At 33.1% G+C, this 25,736-nt stretch overlaps 1 protein-coding gene across 1 annotated transcript in view; it reads left to right on the top strand.

Annotated features, from left to right (window-relative positions):
- Nucleotides 1-5,466: 5,466 nt before the first annotated feature.
- Nucleotides 5,467-25,736, top strand: part of LOC143235411 (uncharacterized) — a 31,102-nt gene continuing 10,832 nt past the window's right edge. Inside the window, exon 1 of the mRNA XM_076473549.1 lies at nt 5,467-5,985. Coding sequence (XP_076329664.1) covers nt 5,670-5,985 — 316 coding nt within the window. The 5' untranslated portion in view covers nt 5,467-5,669. The remainder of the gene's footprint in view (nt 5,986-25,736) is intronic.

The raw sequence follows: 25,736 nt of genomic DNA, 5'->3' as shown, positions 1-25,736 counted from the left end.
CAGACAGAAAAAATACTAAAATCGGTTTATTTATTTAGAAGAATAGCGCTTTCTTGTTGAAAAGTTTTAAAAAAAGAATTAAGAAACATCAATCACTTTAAGGTTATAAATAATAATTGAATGAGATTCTAAGCCTCTATATTAATTCACGTTTTGGCTTTTTTAATTTGCTTTCCCATGAACTCTTTACATAATCAATTTTGGATCTATGAAGACAAAGACATTTAGGATGGCCCAGGGGTTGACCTTTCATGTATGGAGTACTCCAGACTAAAGAGGCCAAAGTTTCCCAAGAAAGTGACCCACACATAATAGAGGCTTAGAGACAGATTTACAGAATCGCTGAACTTGAGCTTGCCCTTGAGTTTATAGTTTTTCTAGAGAACCGGGATGTACCGTTTTTGAAACTGAGTTCAAACACTACTCGTAAGTTAGAGGAACCAAATTTGGCACACGTGGCCTAGTTTATCTATCGGAGTTTTGTCAGGTACTAACACTCTCTCTGAGTTTCTGTAAAAGTAATTAGAGACAAGGATTTAAACTGGTACACAGGGGCTTTTGTGAATCCTGAGGGGTCTTTGAACCCTGCAGCAAAGAAACGCCATTTTATGCTGGTATATTTTATTTTCTGGCCCAATACTTATTTCTAGCAAACAAGATATTTACGCTTCAATAGCAAATCCAAGTATAATAACACTAAGGAAATAAAGTACGTAACAAATCGACATTATATGTAAACCTGCAGACCAACATTGAAACAATCATTAACCCAAACAATGATTCAACAGAAGAATGAAACACAATGTCGTATTTGTAATGACACTTAGACAAAGAAACTATCTGCAGAATGCAAACGACACCTTGAGTCCTAAGTGAAAACTACCATCAGAATGAGAAGAAAACCTTACGTCCTAAGTAAAAACTATCTGCAGAATGAAAAGAACATCTTGATTCCTAAGTGATAACTACCTGCAGTATGAGAAGAACACCTTGAATCATAAGTAAAAACTACCTGCAGAATGAAAAGAACACTTTGAATTTTAAGTGAAAACTACCAGCAGAATGAGAAGAACACCTTAAGTCCTAAGTGAAAACTACCAGCAGAATGAGAAGAACACCTTGAATCCTAAGTGAAAACTACCTGCAGAATGAAAAGGACACCTTGAATCCTAAGTGAAAACTACCAGCAGAATGAGAAGAACACCTTAAGTCCTGAGTGAAAACTACCTGCAGAATGAAAAGGACATCTTGAGTCCTAAGTGAACTTTTGTGAAATATATCACTACCGCTAGGGAAAAAGAAAATCACCGCTGCTGTTCACTAAATATTGAGCATGTCTAAGCTAAAAGCTGAAAAAATAACACAAAATATTAATGTTGTAGTTTTAATTTGGCGTTCGCTGAGAGTTGAAAACGTGAACTTTCCATCACGGGTACTTTTAATTCAACATTAGTTATTACTGAGTGCCAACAGCTGATTCAACTGAATCCACGCAATTTTTATTCAAATAGTATTAATGAGCTTACATTTGTTTAAACATTAAGTTTGCTGGGAACAGATTGATGAGGGTTAGTAACAAGCCGTTCTTGATAATTCTTCTCATATTCTAACCTGAACATTCTAGTGTATAGCGTTGACAACAGTAACGATATAGACAATATATATATTGAGGATATAATAACCTCAAGTAACGCTAAAGTAAGAAATTATAATCTTCATTTAGAGGAAATTAGTATTAATTTCCAATCAATGAAAACATTCAGTTGAGTGGTAAGAGGTGAAACCTTTCATGCAGATAAGAATATGAAAAAAAAAACGTCTGTGTTTAGATCAAAGATAAATGTAAACTTTCTTTACAAAAATAGAAGTAAAATTTTCGTACCGAATAAAAATTAAAAATCTCCTTGTAGTAAACAAAACGTGGTCATCAAATACAAGAAGTAAGAAACTTTGATCAAAGAAATAAAAAATCGGGAACTTTGATGCAGTAAATAAGATGTGAAAACCTTCAGGATGCAAAATAAACAACAAGAACATTTATGAAAAGATTTAAAAAACCTTAAGCCAAGAATTAAAATGTGAGAACCCTTACATTAGAAATAAAAGCCGAAATATCTCAGTAAGAATTAAGAAGTAAGTTCTTGATATAGAACATAAAAATAAGAATCTTGAAGCAAAAAGTAAAATTGAAGAGCCTTGATGTAGAGTTTAAGAAATAAGGCTGTGATGCAGAATATAAGAAACATAAACTTTAGTCAACAAGTAAAAATGGAAATCTTGAAGCAAGGGTTAAGAAGTAAGGCTGTGATGCAAATATAAGAAACATAAACTTTAGTCAAGAAGTAAAAATGTAAATCTTAAAGCAAGGGTTAAGAAGTAAGGCTGTGATGCAGAATATAAGAAACATAAACTTTAGTCAAGAAGTAAAAATGGAAATCTTGAAGCAAGGGTTAAGAAGTAAGGCCGTGATGCAGAATATGAAAAACATAAACTTTAGTCAAGAAGTAAAAATGGAAATCTTGAAGCAAGGGTTAAGAAGTAAGGCCGTGATGCAGAATATGAGAAACATAAACTTTAGTCAAGAAGTAAAAATGGAAATCTTGAAGCAAGGGTTAAGAAGTAAGGCCGTGATGCAGAATATGAGAAACATAAACTTTAGTCAAGAAGTAAAAATGGAAATCTTGAAGCAAGGGTTAAGAAGTAAGGCCGTGATGCAGAATATGAGAAACATAAACTTCAGTCAACAAATCAAAATGGAAATCTTGAAGCAAGGGTTAAAAAGTAAGGCCGTGATGCGGAATATAACAAGAAAAAAAACACCAAAAAAAAAATAAAGAGGTCGAACTTTGGTAAAGGGTTTAAGAAGTAAGATATTGATGCAAGGAATAGAAAATGAAAACTGATGCAGGAAGCAAGAACAAGCTAAGACATTTAGACAGAGAGAAAAAAACCTTTAAAATATTGTGACAAAAAAAGAAACTTCATACACTTTAACGTACAGAAACTGGTTCTTAAGCTTTAGTATAAAAATCATACTAAAATAACTTAAATAAAATTCACATAAATAAAGTTCAGAATTGTATTTGTTTGTTTGTTTAAGAATTTTTGCGCATAACTGTTTCTAATTTTGAGCTGGTAGAGCTGAATTAATTTTTCTGACCAAATAACAAGATTTTATCGGGTAATTTACCGACGTAGCTAAAATGCAGAACACATTTTGGTGGAAACGGATCGAGAGCCACGAATTCTCCTATTCACAATCCCTGCATGCTAACTACTCGACCAAGCTCAGCTCTTAAAATTACGAAAGAAATATTGTATTACATTTCTTTTCAGTTTCGACTCATTTTTCAAAATGATACGAACAATAAAAGGCATAAATCTGTCACAAAGTGTTTACAGCTTCAAAAGTAAAGTTACAGATTATTCCTTCATATATTTGGTTACTCCTCAGAAACTGCTGCAGAATTTCATCGCTGTTAAGCGGACTGTAAACAATGTGAACATTGAACATAGACACCCCAAATTGTAACTGTAACACTTGAATCAGTTTGTCAGTGTGAAGATAGACACCACAAGCTGTAACTGTAACCCTTGAATACGTTTGTCGTTGTGAAGATAGACACCACATGTTGTTACTGTAGCACTTGAACCTGTTTTTGAATGTGAACACGAACATTCAAGTTATAACTGTGACACTTGAACAAGTTCGTCAATGTGAACGTAGACACGAAAGTTGTAACACTTGAATCAGTTTTTCAGTGTGAAGATAAACACTGCCAGCTGTAACACATGAATCAGTTTCTTGATAGAAACCGTAAATTGTACCACCTGTTTTATTTTCTCAGTATTAATATGGATATCGAAAGTTATTCAATATGTTGAATCAATGGTTCAGTTTCTCACTGTTAACATGAATACTGCAAGTCATATTAAGTGTTTCAAAATGAAGATAAGTTGTATCATTTACAGTTTTCTGCAACATCTTATAAATAAGATATAGTAAGTGCTTCTATTAAACACAAGTACCACAAGTACAAAAGGTAAAGGAGCTAAATAAAAATAAAACCTGAATATTGTGACGCACTTAACACGTGAGAGACATACTTAGATATTGTTACGTCATACTATAATATGTATGTTGTTTTAATGCGCTATACTATACGTACATATTTAAACACAATATAACGTAACACATCTTTTGGTTGTATGCAGCATACGCATTCTGCTTTGATACACCATGTTGTATCAAAAATTTTAATACCACATGTTTTGTGTTAATAGATCATACGACATCACCAACACACGTATACTGTACCATATGTGTTGTAATTATTTTTTAGCACAATATACAATGCCACATTTTTTTTAAATATACCACTCAGCGCTACACAATTTTTAATACACTGTACTGTATCACAAATTTTGTTTTAATACACCTAACTACATTTCACATTTTACTTGAATACACCATACAGTACCACATATCTTTAATACGACATAGTGTAACACATATTTTGATTTTATGCAGTACACACATTTTGTTTTAATAAACTATACTGTACCACACATTTTGTTTTAATAAACTATACTGTACCACACATTTTGTTTTAATAAACTATACTGTACCACACATTTTGTTTTAATAAACTATACTGTACCACACATTTTGTTTTAATAAACTATACTGTACCACATATTTTGTTTTAATATACCACATTGCACAACATATTTTGTTTATTAAACTATACTGTATCAAATATTTGTATAATACTTGAAATATTCAAGAATAGTTTAACTTATATCAATTTATCTATATATTTTCACACATAAGAACTTCAGTATATTTTGTATTTAACACAAAGACTGATACAGCAACTCGCGTAGCATGCTTTTTGTACAACTCAAGAAAAAATAACGTCACGATGTAACAAGGGTTATTGCTTCAAACTTCAAGCTTCCACAATGGACGTAGCAATTATTCAACTCTTGAGAAAGAGAAACACGAGAGGCATGTTTATATAGGAAGGTGTATTAGGAATCGATTATGGTGCGAGTGCTACTTGTCACATTAATTGCATCTGCAATGCAATTTTTTATTGTTCTCTTAGTTTGTTTGCTTCAAATTAGCGTGCATCATAATGTAAACACATTTTGAATGCATATTATAAACTCAGTGAAATGTTTAACGCAAAATACTTTAACCGAAATGTTTATAGATCTATCTGACGTTTTCCGTTTGTAAGATACCAAAAATATAGATGCTTAATAAACTTGGTAAAATTTTCAAAATAGCATAAACGTTCTCCCTATATTTATCATGCTGGAAAATGCACTGATACATCGAAACTTATTGGATGATACACAAAAGTCATCTGATTGGTTGAACTAAATTATAACGCTTAGTCATTGGCCAAACGGTCATAAATTATGAATAAGGAAAGAAGTAGAAAACTCATTGGTTTTGTTAATCACGTTAGTTCATAACATTTATAACATAGTTAAAAGAAATAATCTATAAGAAGTAGTTAAAGGTTAATAGAATTTGGCGAATAAGGAACACTAAGTAATAGCAAATATGGTTATCACCTTAAGAAACGCGTTTTACAAAAGAACACCACTATTGCACAGCCGTGCCAGTTAGCGTTCTTTCGCCTGTTGAAATTACTATGTCCGACGGAATCAGGACTAACGACAGCGGTTCCCATCAGGTCCAGCAGTCTTTCATGAAGATATATAAACCATCATCGTTTCTCATCCGAGACATTCTGAGTGAATGGACAGCTGGAAGTACTGAATTAGTTCACAAAGAAGAAATGAGCGACGTCATGCCTGCTTCAAAAGGTTTTAATAACTTTAAGCTAAACTTAACACAAGATATAGGTAGAACGAACCAAAAAACTCCTAACTTTACAATGAGAGGGAGTGAAGATAACACAGTAAACGTTACTAAAGGTGAAAATTTCAGCGTGTTAGTTCAGACAGGTCAGTAACCTAATATAATATACTAGAGATATTAGACATACGATGATATAAAAACGTATCACTTGGTCTTACTGTAACAAACTGACGAAATAGCATAATATGTTTTGCCTCAGTACTTACAGTTATTAAAGTTTTCAGTAATAATTTAAAACTATACATAAATAAAAACAGATAACCGATATAAAAATCCGTACATTAAAGCTTATACAGAAATAATTTCACGAATAAAGGTGAGAAATATTGGATGCTGCAGACTGAAGGATGATAACATTAATAGAGCTAACATTGTAAAAACATTAAAGTTCAGTTAACGTTCAGGTTACTGATGAAAGTGTAGAAATAAGAGTCAAGTCAGCGTACAGTTAACATCCATATTACTGATAATAACGTAGAGTTAACGTACACATTACCGATAATAGTGTAGAGTTAACGTTCAAAACACTGACAATGGTGAAGGGTAAGGTGTGGTAACGTAAAGTTAATTTTCAAATTACTGATGATAGTGTAGAGTTAAGTTACTGAAGATAGCAAATAATCAACGCTCAGCTTACTGATTCTAATGAAAAGTTAACGTTCAGCTTACTGATTAATGTGTAGAGATAACGTTTAGATTATTCCTATTGTAAAAAGTTAATATTTATGTAATTGAATGTAACGACGAATTAACGTTCTTATAGAAACAATGATAACTCCACTCTAGGATACGTTAGGCAGGTTTATCTAATAAAACACTTGAAACACGAATTAAAATCGTTCAACTGCACAAATACATAAGAGCAGGCATGAAACTGTGATATGCTCGTCCTTTCAGTTGTGGAGATGTTATAATGTCACTGTCAGAGTCCCGATTATTCATTGGTAAATAGTAACTTAAGAACTACAGGTATGCCTAAATGCCTTCCGCCTAGTCTATTGCTTCAAAATTAGGGTGAGCTAGCACAGATATCCCTCGCGTAAATTGAATATAGTTTTAAAAAAACAGAGCTGAATTTAAGTTTAAATAACCATACAAATTTAAAATGTCAGTAAAGTAATACTTCTTTTGAATCAAGCGAAAGTGAATTGATTCATCAAGCTAACCAAACATCTTTAATTAACCCACCATTTTCTTAGAACTAAAATGCGAGTCGATTTGTTTTAAGGTTATATTGTTCTTAGTATATTTGTTTGTTTGCTTGAATTTTATTGCATAGCTACATGAGGGCTATCTGCACTAGCCGTCCCTAATGTAGCAGTGTAAGACTAGAGGGAAGGCAGCTAGTCATCACCATCCACCGCCAACTCTTGGACTTCTTTTTTACCAACGAATAATGGGATTGTCTGACGTATTACAAAACTGCCCCTATGGCTGAAAGAGCGAGCAATGTTTGATGTGATGTATATTCGAACACGCGACCCTCAGATTACGAATCGAACGCCCTAACCACCTGGTCATGCCGGGTCACTTTGGTATATTTGGTTATTTCATTAATACTTAGAAACGGGCTCAACGTGTACCGAAATTTTGTGTTCAAATCAATCATTTGTTCTATGGAGCTATATCATTTATCATTTTTTATATATCATCTCAACTTTTCTGTTAGTCCTTTACTGTAGTTTTTAAAAAGTGATAAAAAGATGCTATACTTATATTTACAGTTAATAACGACATATTTCTGCTAACGGATATAATAACTTTAGTCATTATTGCCGATGGTTACAATAAACGATTACTTTATTTATGATTATAGTTACTAATGGTATATTGTTGCGACAGTAGTTGATAATTTTAGTTCTAGTTACTAATATACTGTTGCTACTTTATTATATTACTTTTGTAGTTCTATTGTAGTTTTAATTGCCAATTATGTATTGTTGTTTCTATACTTGATTCATTTGCTTATGTCCCCGTCGCGCCAAACATGCTCGCCCTTTTAGCCGTTGAAGCGTTATAATGTAACGGTCAATCCCACTATTTGTTGGTAAAAGAGTAGCTCAAGAGTTGGCGGTGGGTGGTAATGACTAGCTACCTTCCCTCTAGCCTTACACTGCTAAATTAGACACGGCTAGCGCAGATAGCCCTCGAGTAGCTTTGCGCAAAATTCAAAACAAACATTTGCTTATGATTTTAGTTACTAATTATTTATACTGTTGGAATCAAAATTGATTATTCTAGGTATGATCATAGTTGCATAGTGGTGTTACCTGGTTAGATTACTTTAGTAACGGTTATAGTTTTAAAAATATATATAATAATATCAAAGCTAGAATATTTCACTGCTTTATTTAAAGTTATACTAGTAGGTCCGATTATTTTGTTATAATAACTGAAATTAATATACTACTAACAGTTATATCATACTGATGGTAAGTGTAGTTAAAAGTGGTTGTTGAAATGGATGAACATTGTCTTACGAGCGAACTCTTGAAATATTTACTATTCTTTAGATATAGTGTGACATAAGGTATTTTTATTGACCTTTTTTCAAACTTTATTTTAGATTAAGTGGATTTGACAGAAACATATAACACTGCAGGTTTGGTGTAATGTTACTTGATTGGAAATTAATTATTGTGCAAAATGTTAAAAAGCATTAGATGTATGTAATGCGAGAAATACATGTATAAGTTACTGTAAGAAAATATATTTTTTACATTTCTTGTGTTTTTTTTTACATATTTTTCACAATATTCTTTCTTGTCACTTTAATCACTTGTGAAATTACGTTCACTCGTTTTGTCTTTATTATTTAATTATACATCATTTTGATATATTGTTTTTTAAAAGAGTTTTTCAACTATTTTGTTAAAACTAAATGATAGTGTTACAAAAACAATTTAAAAATTATCATTTCTACTCAGCGTGTCAACCAGGAAGGTTAAAAACAAAAATATTGATCACATATTACTCCGTTCTACACCAAATATTTCATAAAAATGCTGTATTTGTACGTAGAAATACTTCCAAATCAGTTTCATTAGACAATAAATGTCATAGTACATGCTGAATCAAATAAAGTGTCTAAAATGTTACTGTGTCAGTTAATATAAATGTCAAAGTGATTGAGTAAATACATTCATACTCAGAGCCGTATAGAAGTTGGGGAGGGGGAGAAGGGCAAACTTAAAATAAGGGGGATCCTCCACTACTTACATCAGGCTAATGGACCACACACATGTGTATCAAGTTTTCATAGTGCTTTTTACATTAACATAAAGATAAGTTTACAATATTCCATTGACAAATACCTTCGAATTGACACCCCACTGATTGGTAGCTGGTAAGACGCTTTAAAAATATTAGAGTTATGAATTTGTTTAGTCTCTTGTAATTCACCGTATAATACTTTAAATCTGTTTAAGTGTGTGAATATTATGGTGTGGCGCCTAGGTTATTATTTGATATTATATTATAGACCACTGATTAATAATGAGCCTTGTTTAGGTGAAACTGTGGTCCACAAGGTAGTGTATAGCCAATTAAAGAATGCATTAGGTTTACGCCACAGATGACATTTTAAGTTTTAACTTTGGGAAAAAAAGATAAATATATATATAATTGTTAACATATTTTATATTTATTTGGCGATATCTTCTATGATTCACATTATTTGTTGTTCATAATTATTTTATTTGTGGTCTACTTTCTTTTAGTTTTCATTTACAATAATTTGTATTTTGGAGACCCTTTTGAATTTAGGGCTTGAAACAAAATGTCCCTATATTTTTTTTTCCTTTGGGTGGCTCTTATCACACTTATAGCGGTATACAAAACACATTTTGTTACTACTGTAAAATTAATGTCAGTCTCCATGTAACTTGGTCAGTATTATTTGTTTGTATTTCTAAGAGAAGACTTTGTTAGTTTCATTCCCAATTTACGTGAATCATAAATCTATAAGTGAAACAAAAACAATGCTGGTCAGATAAAGAACAATCACCAGCGCTGTTATCATGATATTAAAACGCAAACAGTAACTACAATATTTTCCAAGAATATTTTATGATAAACACTTGAAAGTGTTCTGATGTTTTATTTAGTAATATGTGTATGCAGATGTATTAATAAATACTTCAGTTTAATAATTCCAGCAAAAACATATTAAAATGAATCTCAGCCAGTTTTTGTAATATGGCTTTGTAAGTACCTTCTAGGTGGATGCCACATTTAAAACAAAAATCAGCCTTATTCAAACTTGGAATTCCGAATGAAATTGACATAATACCTGCACAACAGTTGTTCTTCATCTCATATTCTGGTGTGAATATAGCAAAAACGTGGTTTAGTTTGCATATACTATACCAATGTTCTTGTCTCGAAAGATGCTTTCTTTCTGCCATTTATATATTTTTAATCTTCCGTGTCTATTTCCCCACATACATATATATTACGTCACGCCTTTCTTTATATACTCTACGTCAGGGGTGTGCAACATTTTTCGTCGGTGGGCCATATAACCAACTTCATCAATCAAGCGGGGCCACTTAAAAAACAAGCTTATTCGTGTACATGCACAATAAATTAAAAAAAATTCTCAAAATGCAAGCAATAATATTTTATATTTTTGCATGAGTGATCATTTTAGTGCGACACTTGAAATTTAGAGTCCTTGCAGAGCTTGTCAATATCAGCTTTGACAGAAGTGGTTGCCACTCTTAACTGACTGGTCAAATGTTCATCAGTCAGCTTACTTCTACATTTGGTTTTGATGAGCTTCATTTTGGAGAAAAATTGCTCACAGCAGTAGGTGCTACCAAAAAGGGAGGCAATTCTTTGTGCATGACGGGACAAGTTGGGAAACTTTTCACGTACACAGAGTTTGTAAAAGTCTAGCAAACTGTTTTCAGAGAATTTCCTTTTAGTGTCTATGTCAGCCTGCAGTTCAATGAGTTCCATTTGGCAATCATCAGGACTGTCTTCCACTGCCAAATCAAAGGTTGAGCGAACAATTTCAATCTAATTTCAGTTTGTCTGAAATCTGGAAATCTGTTTGCAAACTCATCACGCAGCTTTTGTACACTGGTTCCATATTTGGTGCAATCCAGATTAGGAAATTCCAGTTTCCTGGTTGCAAGACATGTAAAATGGGTCAATATGGCTCTTCTCAACTGAACCTGGAAAAGTTCCAATTTCTTCTCAAAAGCACAAATATGCTCAAACAACTTATTCACAAGTTGACTTTTCCCTTGTAGTTTTAAGTTTAAATCAGACAGATGCTGTGTAATGTCTGTGAGGAATGCTAAGTCATTCAGCCAGTTTTCATTGCTCAAGAAGTCCACATTCTGACGTTTGCTCTCCATGAAGAACTTAATCTCCTCTCGCAGATTCCAGAATCTCTTCAAAGTAGCAGCTCTACTAAGCCAACTTACAGCAGAGAAGTACAAAACATCTGAATACTCACTGTCCAGCTCATCTAAAAAAGTTTTAAATTGTCGATGATTTAATCCTCGTGTTCGAATATAATTTACGCATTGGACGACATTTTTCATGACTTCTGCAAAATCAAGAATATTGGTGCACAAGCTCTCTTGGTGAATAATGCAATGGCTTACAACTACGTCTTGTGCTCCAATTGCAGTTAGAAATTTCTTGGTGAATCCATTTGTCCTACCTGTCATGGAAGGAGCACCATCTGTTGTAACACCACATAATTTATAAGGATTCAGTTCAAACTTTTCTACAACCTTAAGCACTTGTTCACAAATATCCTGTCCTGTGGTTGTGGAGGAAAGACTTGCCATATCTAAAAACTCTTCGAAAACATCAAAGCCTGCAGTAACAGCTCTGATGAAAATGACAAGTTGGGATGTGTCATTGATATCAGTGCTTTCATCCAAAGCCAGACTGAAAGCTTCACACGAATTCAATCTCTCTTTCAAAGTTTCTTTGATGTCCTCTGAAAGATCTTTTGTCCTGCGTGAGACAGTAAAGCGGGAAAGGCTAGTTTGCTCCACCAAATATTTTTTCTCTGGACATGCATATTCTGTGAATGTTGTTAAACAATTTTTAATAAATTCTCCATCACTGAAAGGCTTTCCCTTTTCTGCCATACATTCACAAAGCTTAAAACTCAGTTTTGTCACCATTTCTGAATTTTTCTTGAAAGTGGTAAAAACAACTTGTTGCTTTTCAATGGATGTTTTAAATGTTCAATTTTGTCCTTTCGTGCCTGACCAACAATTTCATCAAACTGGGAGGAGTGCTTAGTTGCGTAATGTCGCTTAATATTGTACTCTTTCATGACTGCAATTGTAGTTTGACAGACGAGGCAGACAACACCTTGATTATGTGGGACAACAAGATATTTTGTGCACCATTCACTGTTGAATAACCTTCCCTCATCATCAATTTTTCGTTTCTTAACTGCTGACATTTTACTAGCCCTGAAATCAAAACAAAAATTATTCTCACGAAAATAGCAAAGTAGAAAAAAACATAGAATTTATTTACACATGGAACCTCTTATGGACAGAAACACATGTTTCTAAATTGGCATCCCGATCATAGCCTTCCGGTACTTAAATTAATTGAGAATAGCAAAATACAGTGTGACCTCGCCTATTCGCGGCCCCGCATATTCGCGGGTTATGCGCGAACTGCGTTTTTGTAGGTCACAGAGACTGAAAGAGCTTTTCGAGAAGATTTCTGTCGTATTTACTCAATCAAGCCGTTTTTATCAATTGTCGTCTTCACCAAACAAGATTGGACTGCTATTGGCTGACTGCCTCAGCTTCCCCAACAACGCAAACGGCAAAGCACAGCCCGGTAACGCACGGTACAATTTAGTGAAATACATAACAGTATGCAATATTGCTACATTATTACTGCATCAATGAGTATAAGTATCATTAGTGTTTGGGAAGCATTTCATATAGTATATAATCGCATACATATACGTTTTAAAACTGCGTCCAATATTCGCGGTTTTTCGCTATTCGCGGAGGGTAAAGAACGTAACCCCGCGAATAACGAGGTCACACTGTACATAGAATCAGATGCATCTGAAAGCAAAATTTTAATAAATTCAGTAAAGTCACAACAATATGCTAAATAATAATCAATTTACCTTCAATCTCTTGTAGTAACTGTAAAAGGTAATAAAACTTTCACCAATAATGAATGACGGACAGCAGAGGTTAGGGAAAATTGGCGCCAGCGGGCGAAGGCGAGGTTCAGGACATGACGTTGAGTCGTAGACAATAGTGCTAGTGCACGTCACCTATTCAAGCCCTAAGGAGGCCGACCAATCGAATTCGGCCTGCTCCTCTCTAGCAAAGATAATTTTAGAAGTTTGTCGAGTCGAAGCCTGGGAATCCCGTAGGATCGATGCTTTTAAAAATATTCCATTTGCGTTGGATTACAGATCAGGCCACATGGTTAGATTACAACAACTAGGGCCACACTAAATGGCTTGGCGGGCCGGGTTGTGGCCCGCGGGCCGCCTGTTGCACACCCCTGCTCTACGTTCTAGTGTTCCTATTCAACTACCGCGCATTTCTCGTGTATGTTGCTTTCTTCCGTATTCATGATACCAGTTTTCCTTGAAGTTACCATGTGATTTTGCGGGTTTCCTTTAAACCACTTCATTCACGTTCACAGTAATATACAATTTGCTCTGAAGTTATTGTGTTGATATGTGTTTTCATAAATTTACCTTGTCTTGTATTTGTAAGTTATTTTGTCACATCTTACACTGAATCCTATAACAAGTCGCTAAATCTCTTGCTCTTATATTTATATCACCACGTGTTTCTGTTCTTCTAATTCATAACTATACTATATTTGTCACGTAGTTGCTTCTTTCACTTACCATGCTACACTGCATTTGTATTTTGAATTGCTTCCGTTTACTTTTATGGTGGACTTCATTTGTCCTCTAAATTAAGCTTTCTTTCCGTGTGGAGCCTGGCATGGCCTAGCGCGTTAAGGCGTGCGCTTCGTAATCTGAGGGTCGCGGGTTCGCGCCCGAGTCGCGCCAAACATGCTCGCCCTCCCAGCCGTGGGGGCGTTATAATGTGACGGTCAATCCCACTATTCGTTGGTAAAAGAGTAGCCCAAGAGTTGGCGGTGGGTGGTGATGACTAGCTGCCTTCCCTCTAGTCTTACACTGCTAAATTAGGGACGGCTAGCACAGATAGTCCTCGAGTAGCTTTGTGCGAAATTCCAAAAAAACCAAACCAAAAACCTTTCCGTGTGTTATATCTGCACGATCCTGTAAGTTTCTTTTATCGTGTTCATGTTTATTTAAATAACTGTAATTTGGTTTTTGAACATCTACAGTCTGCGCTTCGACGATTTCTCACAAGTTTATTTATTTTTTCTAGTTACTATAATTTGGTTCTTCACAATCTACACTGTTATGCATCTAATGTCTTCCGTGTGCTGTCATGCATTTGGAAGTATCCCATGTTTTTTCTAAGTTATTTCAATCCATAATTGTCTGTCTTTGTTTTTCTTGTATTTAGCAACTGCTTGTAGTTTAAAATCAACTCTTGTATTACTTAAGACACTTATGGAGAGATAACTAGTTATAACAATACAACGTCAAGAGACTGAGAAAATGTCTAAATTATTAGGAATGTTTTATAACCTGCAATGAACTTGCTACACGATTACACACTAAAGATCAATATGTGCAGACTTGGCCAAAGAACGTACTAAGATCTGTACATATGTAATTTAAATTCTAAGGTTAAAACCGAAGCATGGTAAAGTACAAGTAAAGAACGTAGAGAAGCTATGCAACAGTCGAGTTGAGAACATTCCCCAATCAACTACGTAACTCCTCCTTTATACCAAAAACAGATTCAGGGGGTTTACACCAACTTAACCATAATTACTGGGTAAAGACGTTAAGAGTAATTTATTTTGGTAGTTTATAAAGTGTTGAGGGAATCGAACCAGTGAAAGAATAACGAATAGAATATCTTATATTTATGTACAGAGTTATCACAGTTACAATCACTTCTAAAGCAAGTTAAAGCCGTGTATAATAGCCTTCTGATTCGACACTGGTACAAGTTTGAAAATACTTATCATGTGTCACTATATTTAGATTTTCATGAACTTTTAAAACACAATTGTTATCACTTTCAAACATTTTTTATAAAGTAATCATTATATGTATCTCCAATAACTAAAATAAAAAATTTCAGAAAACACTTCATGAAAATATTTTACCTGGATATAATAGTATTCACAACTACAACTGATAAAGATCTTTGGTGATAAAGGTTTTAGTCACATTAACCTAAAACACCCTCAGTTACACTTAAAATGTATTTAATATTCGTCGAAGCTAAGAATCATTAGGATTCGTACTTACACTTTCATTATTAAAAGATTTCTACTATAATCACTGTTAAAAATACATCAGTAAAAAATTAAAACTTGTTCAAGTAATGATATAGTAACTTCGTTTAATTTTGACTGTTGTGGGTCTTTGTTAACGTCCTTTTAAGTATTGTAAACCTATTCTGATAACTTCGTAGAATTTTAAATCTTGTGGACTTCGTAGTCATTTAAAGTTCGTATGATAACTTTGTTGGATATGAATTTGTCGTAAATCTCGTACAATGTCATTTCAAACAATATAAACCTGAACTGATGACTTTGTTGAATTTTAAATGGTGTATTACTTGTACTGATCAATACACGTGAATTACATGTGCTATGTTTTGTAAATGGTTTTGTTTTCATTTCCACTTAATTTATAATTCACAAACGAGGCAACGATAAGTTCTAATCCAGGATTAACTGAATGTAAGAAACTGTAATTACTCTCATAGCTACGTCAAGTGGTAGCTGTAACTAAATCTACCCTTTATTATAACCTATTTCATTCTGACCACAGCATACAGAGACATTACTTCACACCGTAACACTATAAATATTCGTAGCTGTTCCCAAAAGATCAGTTTGGAATAATTTGTTGTAACCAGTTTATTAGTGTACAATAAAAATATTTACTTTCTAATAATGAAGAATAGATAAACACAAAAAGTATTTATTAGGTAGTTTTATGTAGTTTGTTACCAAGATACGTTTTCTTACCAGAGTTCAAATATATTAGATATCAAGACTTTGTGATGGAAATGTTACATTTTTCATTAAGATTTATCTTAATACTAGAATTACAGGTATGTTTTACATGAATCAGTTATCTGTTTGGGATTACATCCAACTAAAGTGATGATGTTTAATTCTTACAAATATCCCCTGAAGGGACAGCGTTAAGTTTACAGACTTAATATGTTAAAATCCGAGGTTTAATACCTGACGAAGGACACAAAAGATAGACGAATATTGGTTTTCTCTAAATCAAGCACATTTTATCTCGCCGTGTATGATACTATGTACCATGAAAAATAATACGTTTTGCAGTCTAAAAATTTGCTATCTATGTAAAGTAGAACTTAAAAACAATATATTTTAGCAAGCATTTTTGTGGTTACTTAAATGTAATACTTCACTTTGATGTGGAAGGTTTAAAAGATATTGACTATTGACATATTACAATGCATGCATAATAGTGATGTAAGACAATATATTATATAGGAGTAGTGAAGAAGTAGTCTCGTAGATTATACATGGGTAGTACAGAAGAAACCTTGTAGATTATGCATAAGCGTAACAGAAGTCTGGTATATTATACATGGGTAGTACAGAAGAAATTCTGTAGATTATGCATGAGCGTAATAGAAGTCTGGTATATAATACATGCGTAGTACAGAATTCTGATTGATTATACACATGTACTACATAAGAAATTTGGTAGACGGTACTTGTCTCGTACAGAAGAAATCTAGTAGATTATACGCAAGTAGTACAGAAGAAATCTACGAGATCATACACGAGTAGTACAAAAAATCTAGTACATTATACATATCGCATACAGAACAAATCTGGTAGTTTATACTTTGTATAGAGCAGAAGAAATGTGGTAGATTACACTTTATGTAGTACAAAAGAAATGTGGTAGATTACACTTTGTGTGATACAAAAGAAATGTGGCAGATTACACTTTGTGTAGTACAAAAGAAATCTGGTAGATTACACTTTGTGTAGTACAAAAGAAATCTGGAAGATTACACTTTTGTACTAGACAAGAAATCTAGTAGATTATACATATGTAGTACAGAATACATCTGGTATATTATACGTTTGTAGTACAGAAGAAATCTCATTATACTTGCGTAATACAGGAGCCGCCTGTTAGATTCTACTTTTGTAGTACAGAAAAATTCTGGTGGAGTCTACTTGTCTTGTACAGAAGACACCAATTAGATTATAGTTGTGTAATACAGAACACACTTGTTATATTATAGTTGTCTAGTACAGAAGACACCAATTAGATTACAGTTGTGTAATACAGAACACACTTGTTATATTATAGTTGTCTAGTACAGAAGACACCAATTAGATTACAGTTGTGTAATACAGAACACACTTGTTATATTATAGTTGTCTAGGATAGAAGACACCTGTTACATTATACTTGTCTAGTACAGAAGATACCTGTTGGATTATACTTTTGTAGTACAGAAGACAGCTAATAAATTATACTTGTCTAGTACAGTAGGAACCTGTTGGATTATACTTTTGTAATACAGGAGAAATCCGGTAGATTATGTATGTGTAATATAGATGACATTTGGTAGATTATACTATTGTAGTACAGAAAACACCTGTTAGATAATACGTTTGTATTACAGAAAAAAAAATCTGGAATATTCTACTTGTCTAGTAAGAAGACACCAGTTAGATTATAGCCTTGTAGTACAGAAAAAATCTGGTAGATTCTTCTTGTCTAGTAAGAAAACACCAGTTAGATTATAGCTGTGTAGTACAGAAAAAATCTGGAATATTCTTCTTGTCTGGTAAGAAAACACCAGTTAGATTATAGCTGTGTAGTACAGAAAAAATCTGGAATATTCTTCTTGTCTAGTAAGAAAACACCAGTTAGATTATAGCTGTGTAGTACAGAAAAAATCTGGAATATTCTTCTTGTCTAGTAAGAAGACACCAGTTAGATTATAGCTGTGTAGTACAGACAAAATCTGGTAGATTCTTCTTGTCTAGTAAGAAAACACCAGTTAGATTATAGCTGTGTAGTACAGAAAAAATCTGGAATATTCTTCTTGTCTAGTAAGAAGACACCAGTTAGATTATAGCTGTGTAGTACAGAAAAAATCTGGTAGATTCTACTTGTCTAGTAAGAAGACACCAGTTAGATTATAGCCTTGTAGTACAGAAAAAATCTGGTAGATTCTTCTTGTCTAGTAAGAAAACACCAGTTAGATTATAGCTGTGTAGTACAGAAAAAATCTGGAATATTCTTCTTGTCTAGTAAGAAGACACCAGTTAGATTATAGCTGTGTAGTACAGAAAAAATCTGGTAGATTCTACTTGTCTAGTAAGAAGACACCAGTTAGATTATAGCTGTGTAGTACAGAAAAAATCTGGTAGATTCTTCTTGTCTAGTAAGAAGACACCAGTTAGATTATAGCTGTGTAGTACAGAAAAAATCTGGTAGATTCTACTTGTCTAGTACAGAAAAAATCTCGTAGATTCTACTTGTCTAGTAAGAAGACACCAGTTAGATTATAGCTGTCTAGTACAGAAAAATCTGGTAGATTCTACTTGTCTAGTACAGAAAAAAATCTCGTAGATTCTACTTGTCTAGTAAGAAGACACCAGTTAGATTATAGCTGTGTAGTACAGAAAAATCTGGTAGATTCTACTTGTCTAGTACAGAAAAAAATCTGGTAGATTCTTCTTGTCTAGTAAGAAAACACCAGTTAGATTATAGCTGTGTAGTACAGAAAAAATCTGGAATATTCTTCTTGTCTGGTAAGAAAACACCAGTTAGATTATAGCTGTGTAGTACAGAAAAAATCTGGAATATTCTTCTTGTCTAGTAAGAAAACACCAGTTAGATTATAGCTGTGTAGTACAGAAAAAATCTGGAATATTCTTCTTGTCTAGTAAGAAGACACCAGTTAGATTATAGCTGTGTAGTACAGACAAAATCTGGTAGATTCTTCTTGTCTAGTAAGAAAACACCAGTTAGATTATAGCTGTGTAGTACAGAAAAAATCTGGAATATTCTTCTTGTCTAGTAAGAAGACACCAGTTAGATTATAGCTGTGTAGTACAGAAAAAATCTGGTAGATTCTACTTGTCTAGTAAGAAGACACCAGTTAGATTGTAGCCTTGTAGTACAGAAAAAATCTGGTAGATTCTTCTTGTCTAGTAAGAAAACACCAGTTAGATTATAGCTGTGTAGTACAGAAAAATCTGGAATATTCTTCTTGTCTAGTAAGAAGACACCAGTTAGATTATAGCTGTGTAGTACAGAAAAAATCTGGTAGATTCTACTTGTCTAGTAAGAAGACACCAGTTAGATTATAGCTGCGTAGTACAGAAAAAATCTGGTAGATTCTTCTTGTCTAGTAAGAAGACACCAGTTAGATTATAGCTGTGTAGTACAGAAAAAATCTGGTAGATTCTACTTGTCTGTATTCTTGCTTGGTACAGGAGACACCAGTTAGATTATAGCTGTGTAGTACAGAAAAAATCTCGTAGATTCTACTTGTCTAGTAAGAAGACACCAGTTAGATTATAGCTGTCTAGTACAGAAAAAATCTCGTAGATTCTACTTGTCTAGTAAGAAGACACCAGTTAGATTATAGCTGTGTAGTACAGAAAAATCTGGTAGATTCTACTTGTCTAGTACAGAAAAAAATCTCGTAGATTCTACTTGTCTAGTAAGAAGACACCAGTTAGATTATAGCTGTGTAGTACAGAAAAAATCTGGTAGATTCTACTTGTCTAGTAAGAAGACACCAGTTAGATTATAGCTGTGTAGTACAGAAAAAATCTGGTAGATTCTTCTTGTCTAGTAAGAAAACACCAGTTAGATTATAGCTGTGTAGTACAGAAAAAATCTGGAATATTCTTCTTGTCTAGTAAGATGACACCAGTTAGATTATAGCTGTGTAGTACAGAAAAAATCTGGTAGATTCTACTTGTCTAGTAAGAAGACACCAGTTAGATTATAGCTGTGTAGTACAGAAAAAATCTGGTAGATTCTTCTTGTCTAGTACAGAAAAAATCTCGTAGATTCTACAGAAAAATTGTCTAGTAAGAAGACACCAGTTAGATTATAGCTGTGTAGTACAGAAAAATCTGGTAGATTCTACTTGTCTAGTAAGAAGACACCAGTTAGATTATAGCTGTGTAGTACAGAAAAAATCTGGAATATTCTACTTGTCTAGTAAGAAGACACCAGTTAGATTATAGCTGTGTAGTACAGAAAAAATCTGGAATATTCTTCTTGTCTAGTAAGAAGACACCAGTTAGATTATAGCTGTGTAGTACAGAAAAAATCTGGTAGATTCTTCTTGTCTAGTACAGAAAAAATCTCGTAGATTCTACTTGTCTAGTAAGAAGACACCAGTTAGATTATAGCTGTGTAGTACAGAAAAATCTGGTAGATTCTACTTGTCTAGTAAGAAGACACCAGTTAGATTATAGCTGTGTAGTACAGAAAAATCTGGTAGATTCTACTTGTCTAGTAAGAAGACATTAGTTAGATTATACTTTTCTAGTACATAAGACACCAGTTATATTATACTTTTGTAGCATAGAAGACAGCTGGTTGATTTTACTTCTCTAGTACAGTAGGAACCTTGAAGATTATACTTTTGTAGTTCAGAAGAAATCTCGTAGATCATACTTTTGTAGTACAGAAGAAATATGGCTGATTATTCATGTGTAGTACAGAAGACATCTGGTAAATTATACTTTACTAGTACAGAAGAAATGTCGTATATTATTCATGTGTAGTACAGAACACACCTGGTTGATGATACTTTTGTTGGATACAAGAAATTTGGTAGATTATATTTGTCTAGTACAAAAGACTTCTGTTACATTTTATTTTTCTAGTATAGAAAAATCTAATAGATTATGTATGTGTTGTACAGAAGACACTTGGCATATTATACATTTGTAGTAAGAAGAAATTTGGTAAATTATGCATGTGTAGTACAGAAGACCCTGGTAGATTATGATTTTGTAGTACAGAAGAAATCTAATGAACTATACTTTTGTCGTACAGAAGACACCTGGTAGATTATACACATGTAGTACAGAAAACACCTGGAAGATTGTACTTTTGCAGTACAAAAAAATCTGGTAGATTATATATGTATAGTGGAGCAGACACCTGGTAAATGATACTTTTATGGATAGATTATATATATGTGTCGTACACAAGACACCTGGTAGATTATACTTTTGTAATGCAAAAGAAATGTGGTAGATTTTACATGTGTAATACAGAAGACACCTGGTAGATTATACCTTTGCAGTATAGAAAACACTTATTACATTATACTTTCGTAGTACCGAAAAGAATCTGGTACATTCTACTTGTCTGTAAAGAAGACACCAGTCAGATTATAGCTGTGTAGTACAGAAGAGACCTGTTAGATTATACTTTTATAGTACAGAAGAAATGTGGTAGATTATACTTGTCCAGTACAGGAGACACCTGGTAGATGATACTTTTGTGGAATAGAAGGAAGTTGGTAGATTATATATTTGTGTAGTACAGAAGATACCTTGAAGATTATACTTTTGTAGTTCAGAAGGAATCTGGCTTATTATGCTTTTCTAATACAGAAGTAATCTGATAGACTTTATTTGTTTAGTATAGAAGATACCTGTTACATTATACTTTTGTAGTCCAGAAAAAAGCTAGTATGTTATATATGTTTAGTACAGTTTGTTTGTTTTGGAATTTCACACAAAGCTACTCGAGGGCTATCTGTGCTAGCCGTCCCTAATTTAGCAGTGTAAGACTAGAGGGAAGGCAGCTAGTCATCACCACCCACCGCCAACTCTTGGGCTACTCTTTTACCAACGAATAGTGGGATTGACCGTAACATTATAACGCCCCCACGGCTGGGACGACCCTCAGATTACGAGTCGCACGCCTTAACACGCTTGGCCATGCCGGGCCTTGTTTAGTACAGAAGACACTTGGTAGATTATACTTTTGCAGTACAGAAGTAATGTGGTTGATTATACATATGTAGTACAGATGACAACTGGTTGATTATACTTTTATAGTACAGAAGAAATCTGGTAGATTATGTATGTGTAGTACAGAAGATACCTAGAATATTATACTTTTGTAGTTCAATAGAAATCTGGCTGATCATGCTTTTCTGGTACAGAAGTAATCTGGTAGATTTTACTTGTTTAGTATAGAAGACACCTGTTCCATTATACTTTTGTAGTACAGAAGAAATATGGTAGATTATACATGTGTAGTATAGAAGACACTTGGTAGATTATACATGTGTAGTATAAAAGAAATGTGGCTGATTATACTTGTCTAGAAATCTGTTAGATTGTACGTTTGTAGTACAGAAGAAATCTGGCTGATTATACTTGTTTAGAAATCTGTTAGATTATACGTTTGTAGTACAGAAGAAATCTGGCTGATTATACTTGTCTAGAAATCTGTTAGATTATACGTTTGTAGTACAGAAGAAATCTGGCTGATTATACTTGTTTAGAAATCTGTTAGATTATACGTTTGTAGTACAGAAGAAATCTGGCTGATTATACTTGTCTAGAAATCTGTTAGATTATACTTATGTAGTATAGATAGATATACACTTGGTAGATTGTACTTTTGTAGTTCAAAAGAAATGTGGTAGATGACTTAAAGACAAAGGTTTCTTTAATTCTCAAATGTTTCTCGTTGATAAACATACATGTTGTTTCAGGTTTTTTTCCATCTACTCTTGGTCTGGATGTTTAATGAAACAGATGCTCTTTTATACTTTGCTGTAAACGACACATTACTGATCCCTTATAATCTCGTCGAAATCGAAAACAAACATTTATATGCAAAAACGGCTCGTTTGGGTTGAGAAAATATTTTACATAGAAGAGCGAACAACGTTTCGACGATGACCGAAGAAGGTCGAAACGTTGTTCGCTCTTCTATGTAAAATATTTTCTCAACCCAAACGAGCCGTTTTTGCATATAAATTTCTCAACAAGTGGGTTTCTCGTCATCACTGAAAACAAACATGTTGATAAACAACGTAAAAGGGTTGAAGTTTATTAATTATGTATTTTATCTTAGAAATGTTCCCTCTTCGACATATTGATTTTAAAGCTACATTCACTACAACTTGTAGTTAGTTTGATTTCGATATGTTTTTTTTTTTTCATTTTACTTCCCAAACCATAAAATATGTTTTAATTCAAGTGGGAGACTTTCATAGGATGATATTTTTGAAATATCACAACTCACACTGTATAGGTAGTATATGCCACTTAACTATATTCTATAAGTTGTTAAATAATGAAGTATGAAAACCATTCTTAACAACTTATTTTTAATTTCTATGAATTTGAACAAATATTCAACAGGTGTTTAATGCGACTGTATAATCCAGTATATTTTAATTTATGATACCTTCCTATTTTTAAATTATCACAGAAATTCTTGACATCATAGATTAATAAAAACAAACATTAGTTATTGTTTCTTCACCTGTAAACTTGATGCAAGAATATTTTTTTTAGTACCGTAAGAATAAATTCACGTATATCTTAAAACTAACAAAGGCGGAGTCAACAACAGCTGACAGATTTTAAACTCTCTGAGTAATTCATAAACCGAAAGTTTTTTGTCTTTTTTTAGAATTGTAATCCGTCTGGTTAATGGCTTATGTTCATGGTAAATTAGTAATATTATTATACACAAAGTGCGAAGTCGAAATTGTCATGTCTAATTTGTTTCTCATAGCTCTAAGGATCTTCCGTAGTTATTACATTTGATATATGAACTTCAAAACGTTCTACTTCGTTAACAGCTAATAAATTTAGTATAAATCAAGGTTAAACTTTGTCCTACCCTACTCCGAGATATTGTTGAAATGTGCCATTAGCATGTTTAGAGATAAAGATACTGTTCGCTGAGATAGATACACTGTTCTCTGAGATAGATAGAGATACCGTTCGCTGAGATAGAGACACTGTTTTCTGAGATAGATAGAGATACTGTTCGCTGAGATAGAGACACTGTTTTCTGAGATAGATAGAGATGCTGTTCGCTGAGATAGAGACACTGTTTTCTGAGATAGATAGAGATACTGTTCGCTGAGATAGATAGAGATACTGTTCGCTGAGATAGAGATACTGTTCTATGAGATAGATAGAGATACTGTTCTCTGAGATAGATAGAGATACTGTTCGCTGAGATAGAGATACTGTTCGCTGAGATAGAGATACTGTTCTATGAGATAAATAGAGATACTGTTCTCTGAGATAGATAGAGATACTGTTCGCTGAGATAGAGACACTGTTCGCTGAAAACGTTTTTATAAACAAATCGATTAAGAATTTGTAAAACATTAAGTTGCTTGCATAATTTAAGTTTACAAGTTGTCAACGAATGTCTTAACCAATCATTTTTACCAATTAAGACTTTAACTGCTTTCATTGTTTTGAGAAAGCTTAATTTTCACTAGAACAAGTCAGTCAGTTTTTGATTATATCAAGAAATGTAATTATGTAACAACTTATACTGGAAGAGCTGTTACACTTATACAATATTAATACAAGTAACATGTAAACTAGAACCACCGACTATAATGTGCCTGCTTAGCGTGATTACTTAGTGCCGAAGTAAAACTGTCGCATATAATAAAGTTTTATGTATCATTCTTTTTTTCATTTGGAAAATGTAACTTTAACTATTACATAAATTTTGTGATATACTAATGCAACTCATATTATAAATAACTGAAATAACTGTAATGTTATTTATGTCTAATTGTGTAAATTAAGTTACAAAAACACATAAACTTCTGTCTTGTCTAGTATGTAGCAATAGAAATTTAACAATAATTTCGAAACATATGCAGTTCGGGAGATGTGTTTATAAATTTTATTTTAATTAAAATTCGCAACACATAGTAACACTGTAGTTGTAGTTCAACTTTATTTCTATCAATGGTATATTAGTTCATTTTTTTTAAAATAAGATGCTGATTATTGTGATGTCATATATTTTCGTCATCAAATTGCATTACGTTCATATAGGCACAAATAAAAGGCGTCTTTATGTGGTTGTCACCAGATATCAGTTAATTGTGTGAGTTAGTCACGGTTTGTCACATAATTTTGTCTCTAATAGACAAAATACTGACTTTTTCTAAATTTACAGTTAGAATAAGAAAGACTAGATAATACAAATATTAGGAAGCTTTAATGATATAAACATAGGATAAACATTAAGCTGACAGTAACAAATTTTACCACTGTCTCTTGTGCAAACTGAAAAACTCTTGCACCTCGAGGTAATACAGTTTGGTCGAGATTATCATGAAGAATTTGGTAAGAGTTCTGTGTGTAATATATTCTATAAGAGCTTATTTATTGGAAATATCAAAATGATGTATGTAATATTTTGGCCACGAACTATAGAATCAATTCGAGGGCAATAGGCTGGGGTAGTTGTCCCACCAAAAAAACAACAACTTTTATTTAAAAATGTAAAACGTGTGATTGACGGGCTACATTTATGGTTAATTACTAATACTCATGTATTCAAAGAACATGTTCGAAAGATTTTTATACCACATAATTTTCTAGTTCTTTCATAGTTATTACAGTTCATGTATGAACTCCAAAACGTGCTACGGCATCAACGTTTCATGGATTTGGGGATTAAGAC

Source organism: Tachypleus tridentatus, chromosome 2 (genome assembly GCF_004210375.1).
Source record: "Tachypleus tridentatus isolate NWPU-2018 chromosome 2, ASM421037v1, whole genome shotgun sequence".
NCBI classification, from domain to species: Eukaryota; Metazoa; Arthropoda; class Merostomata; order Xiphosura; family Limulidae; genus Tachypleus; species Tachypleus tridentatus.
This window is presented reverse-complemented; position numbering and strand designations above follow the sequence as displayed.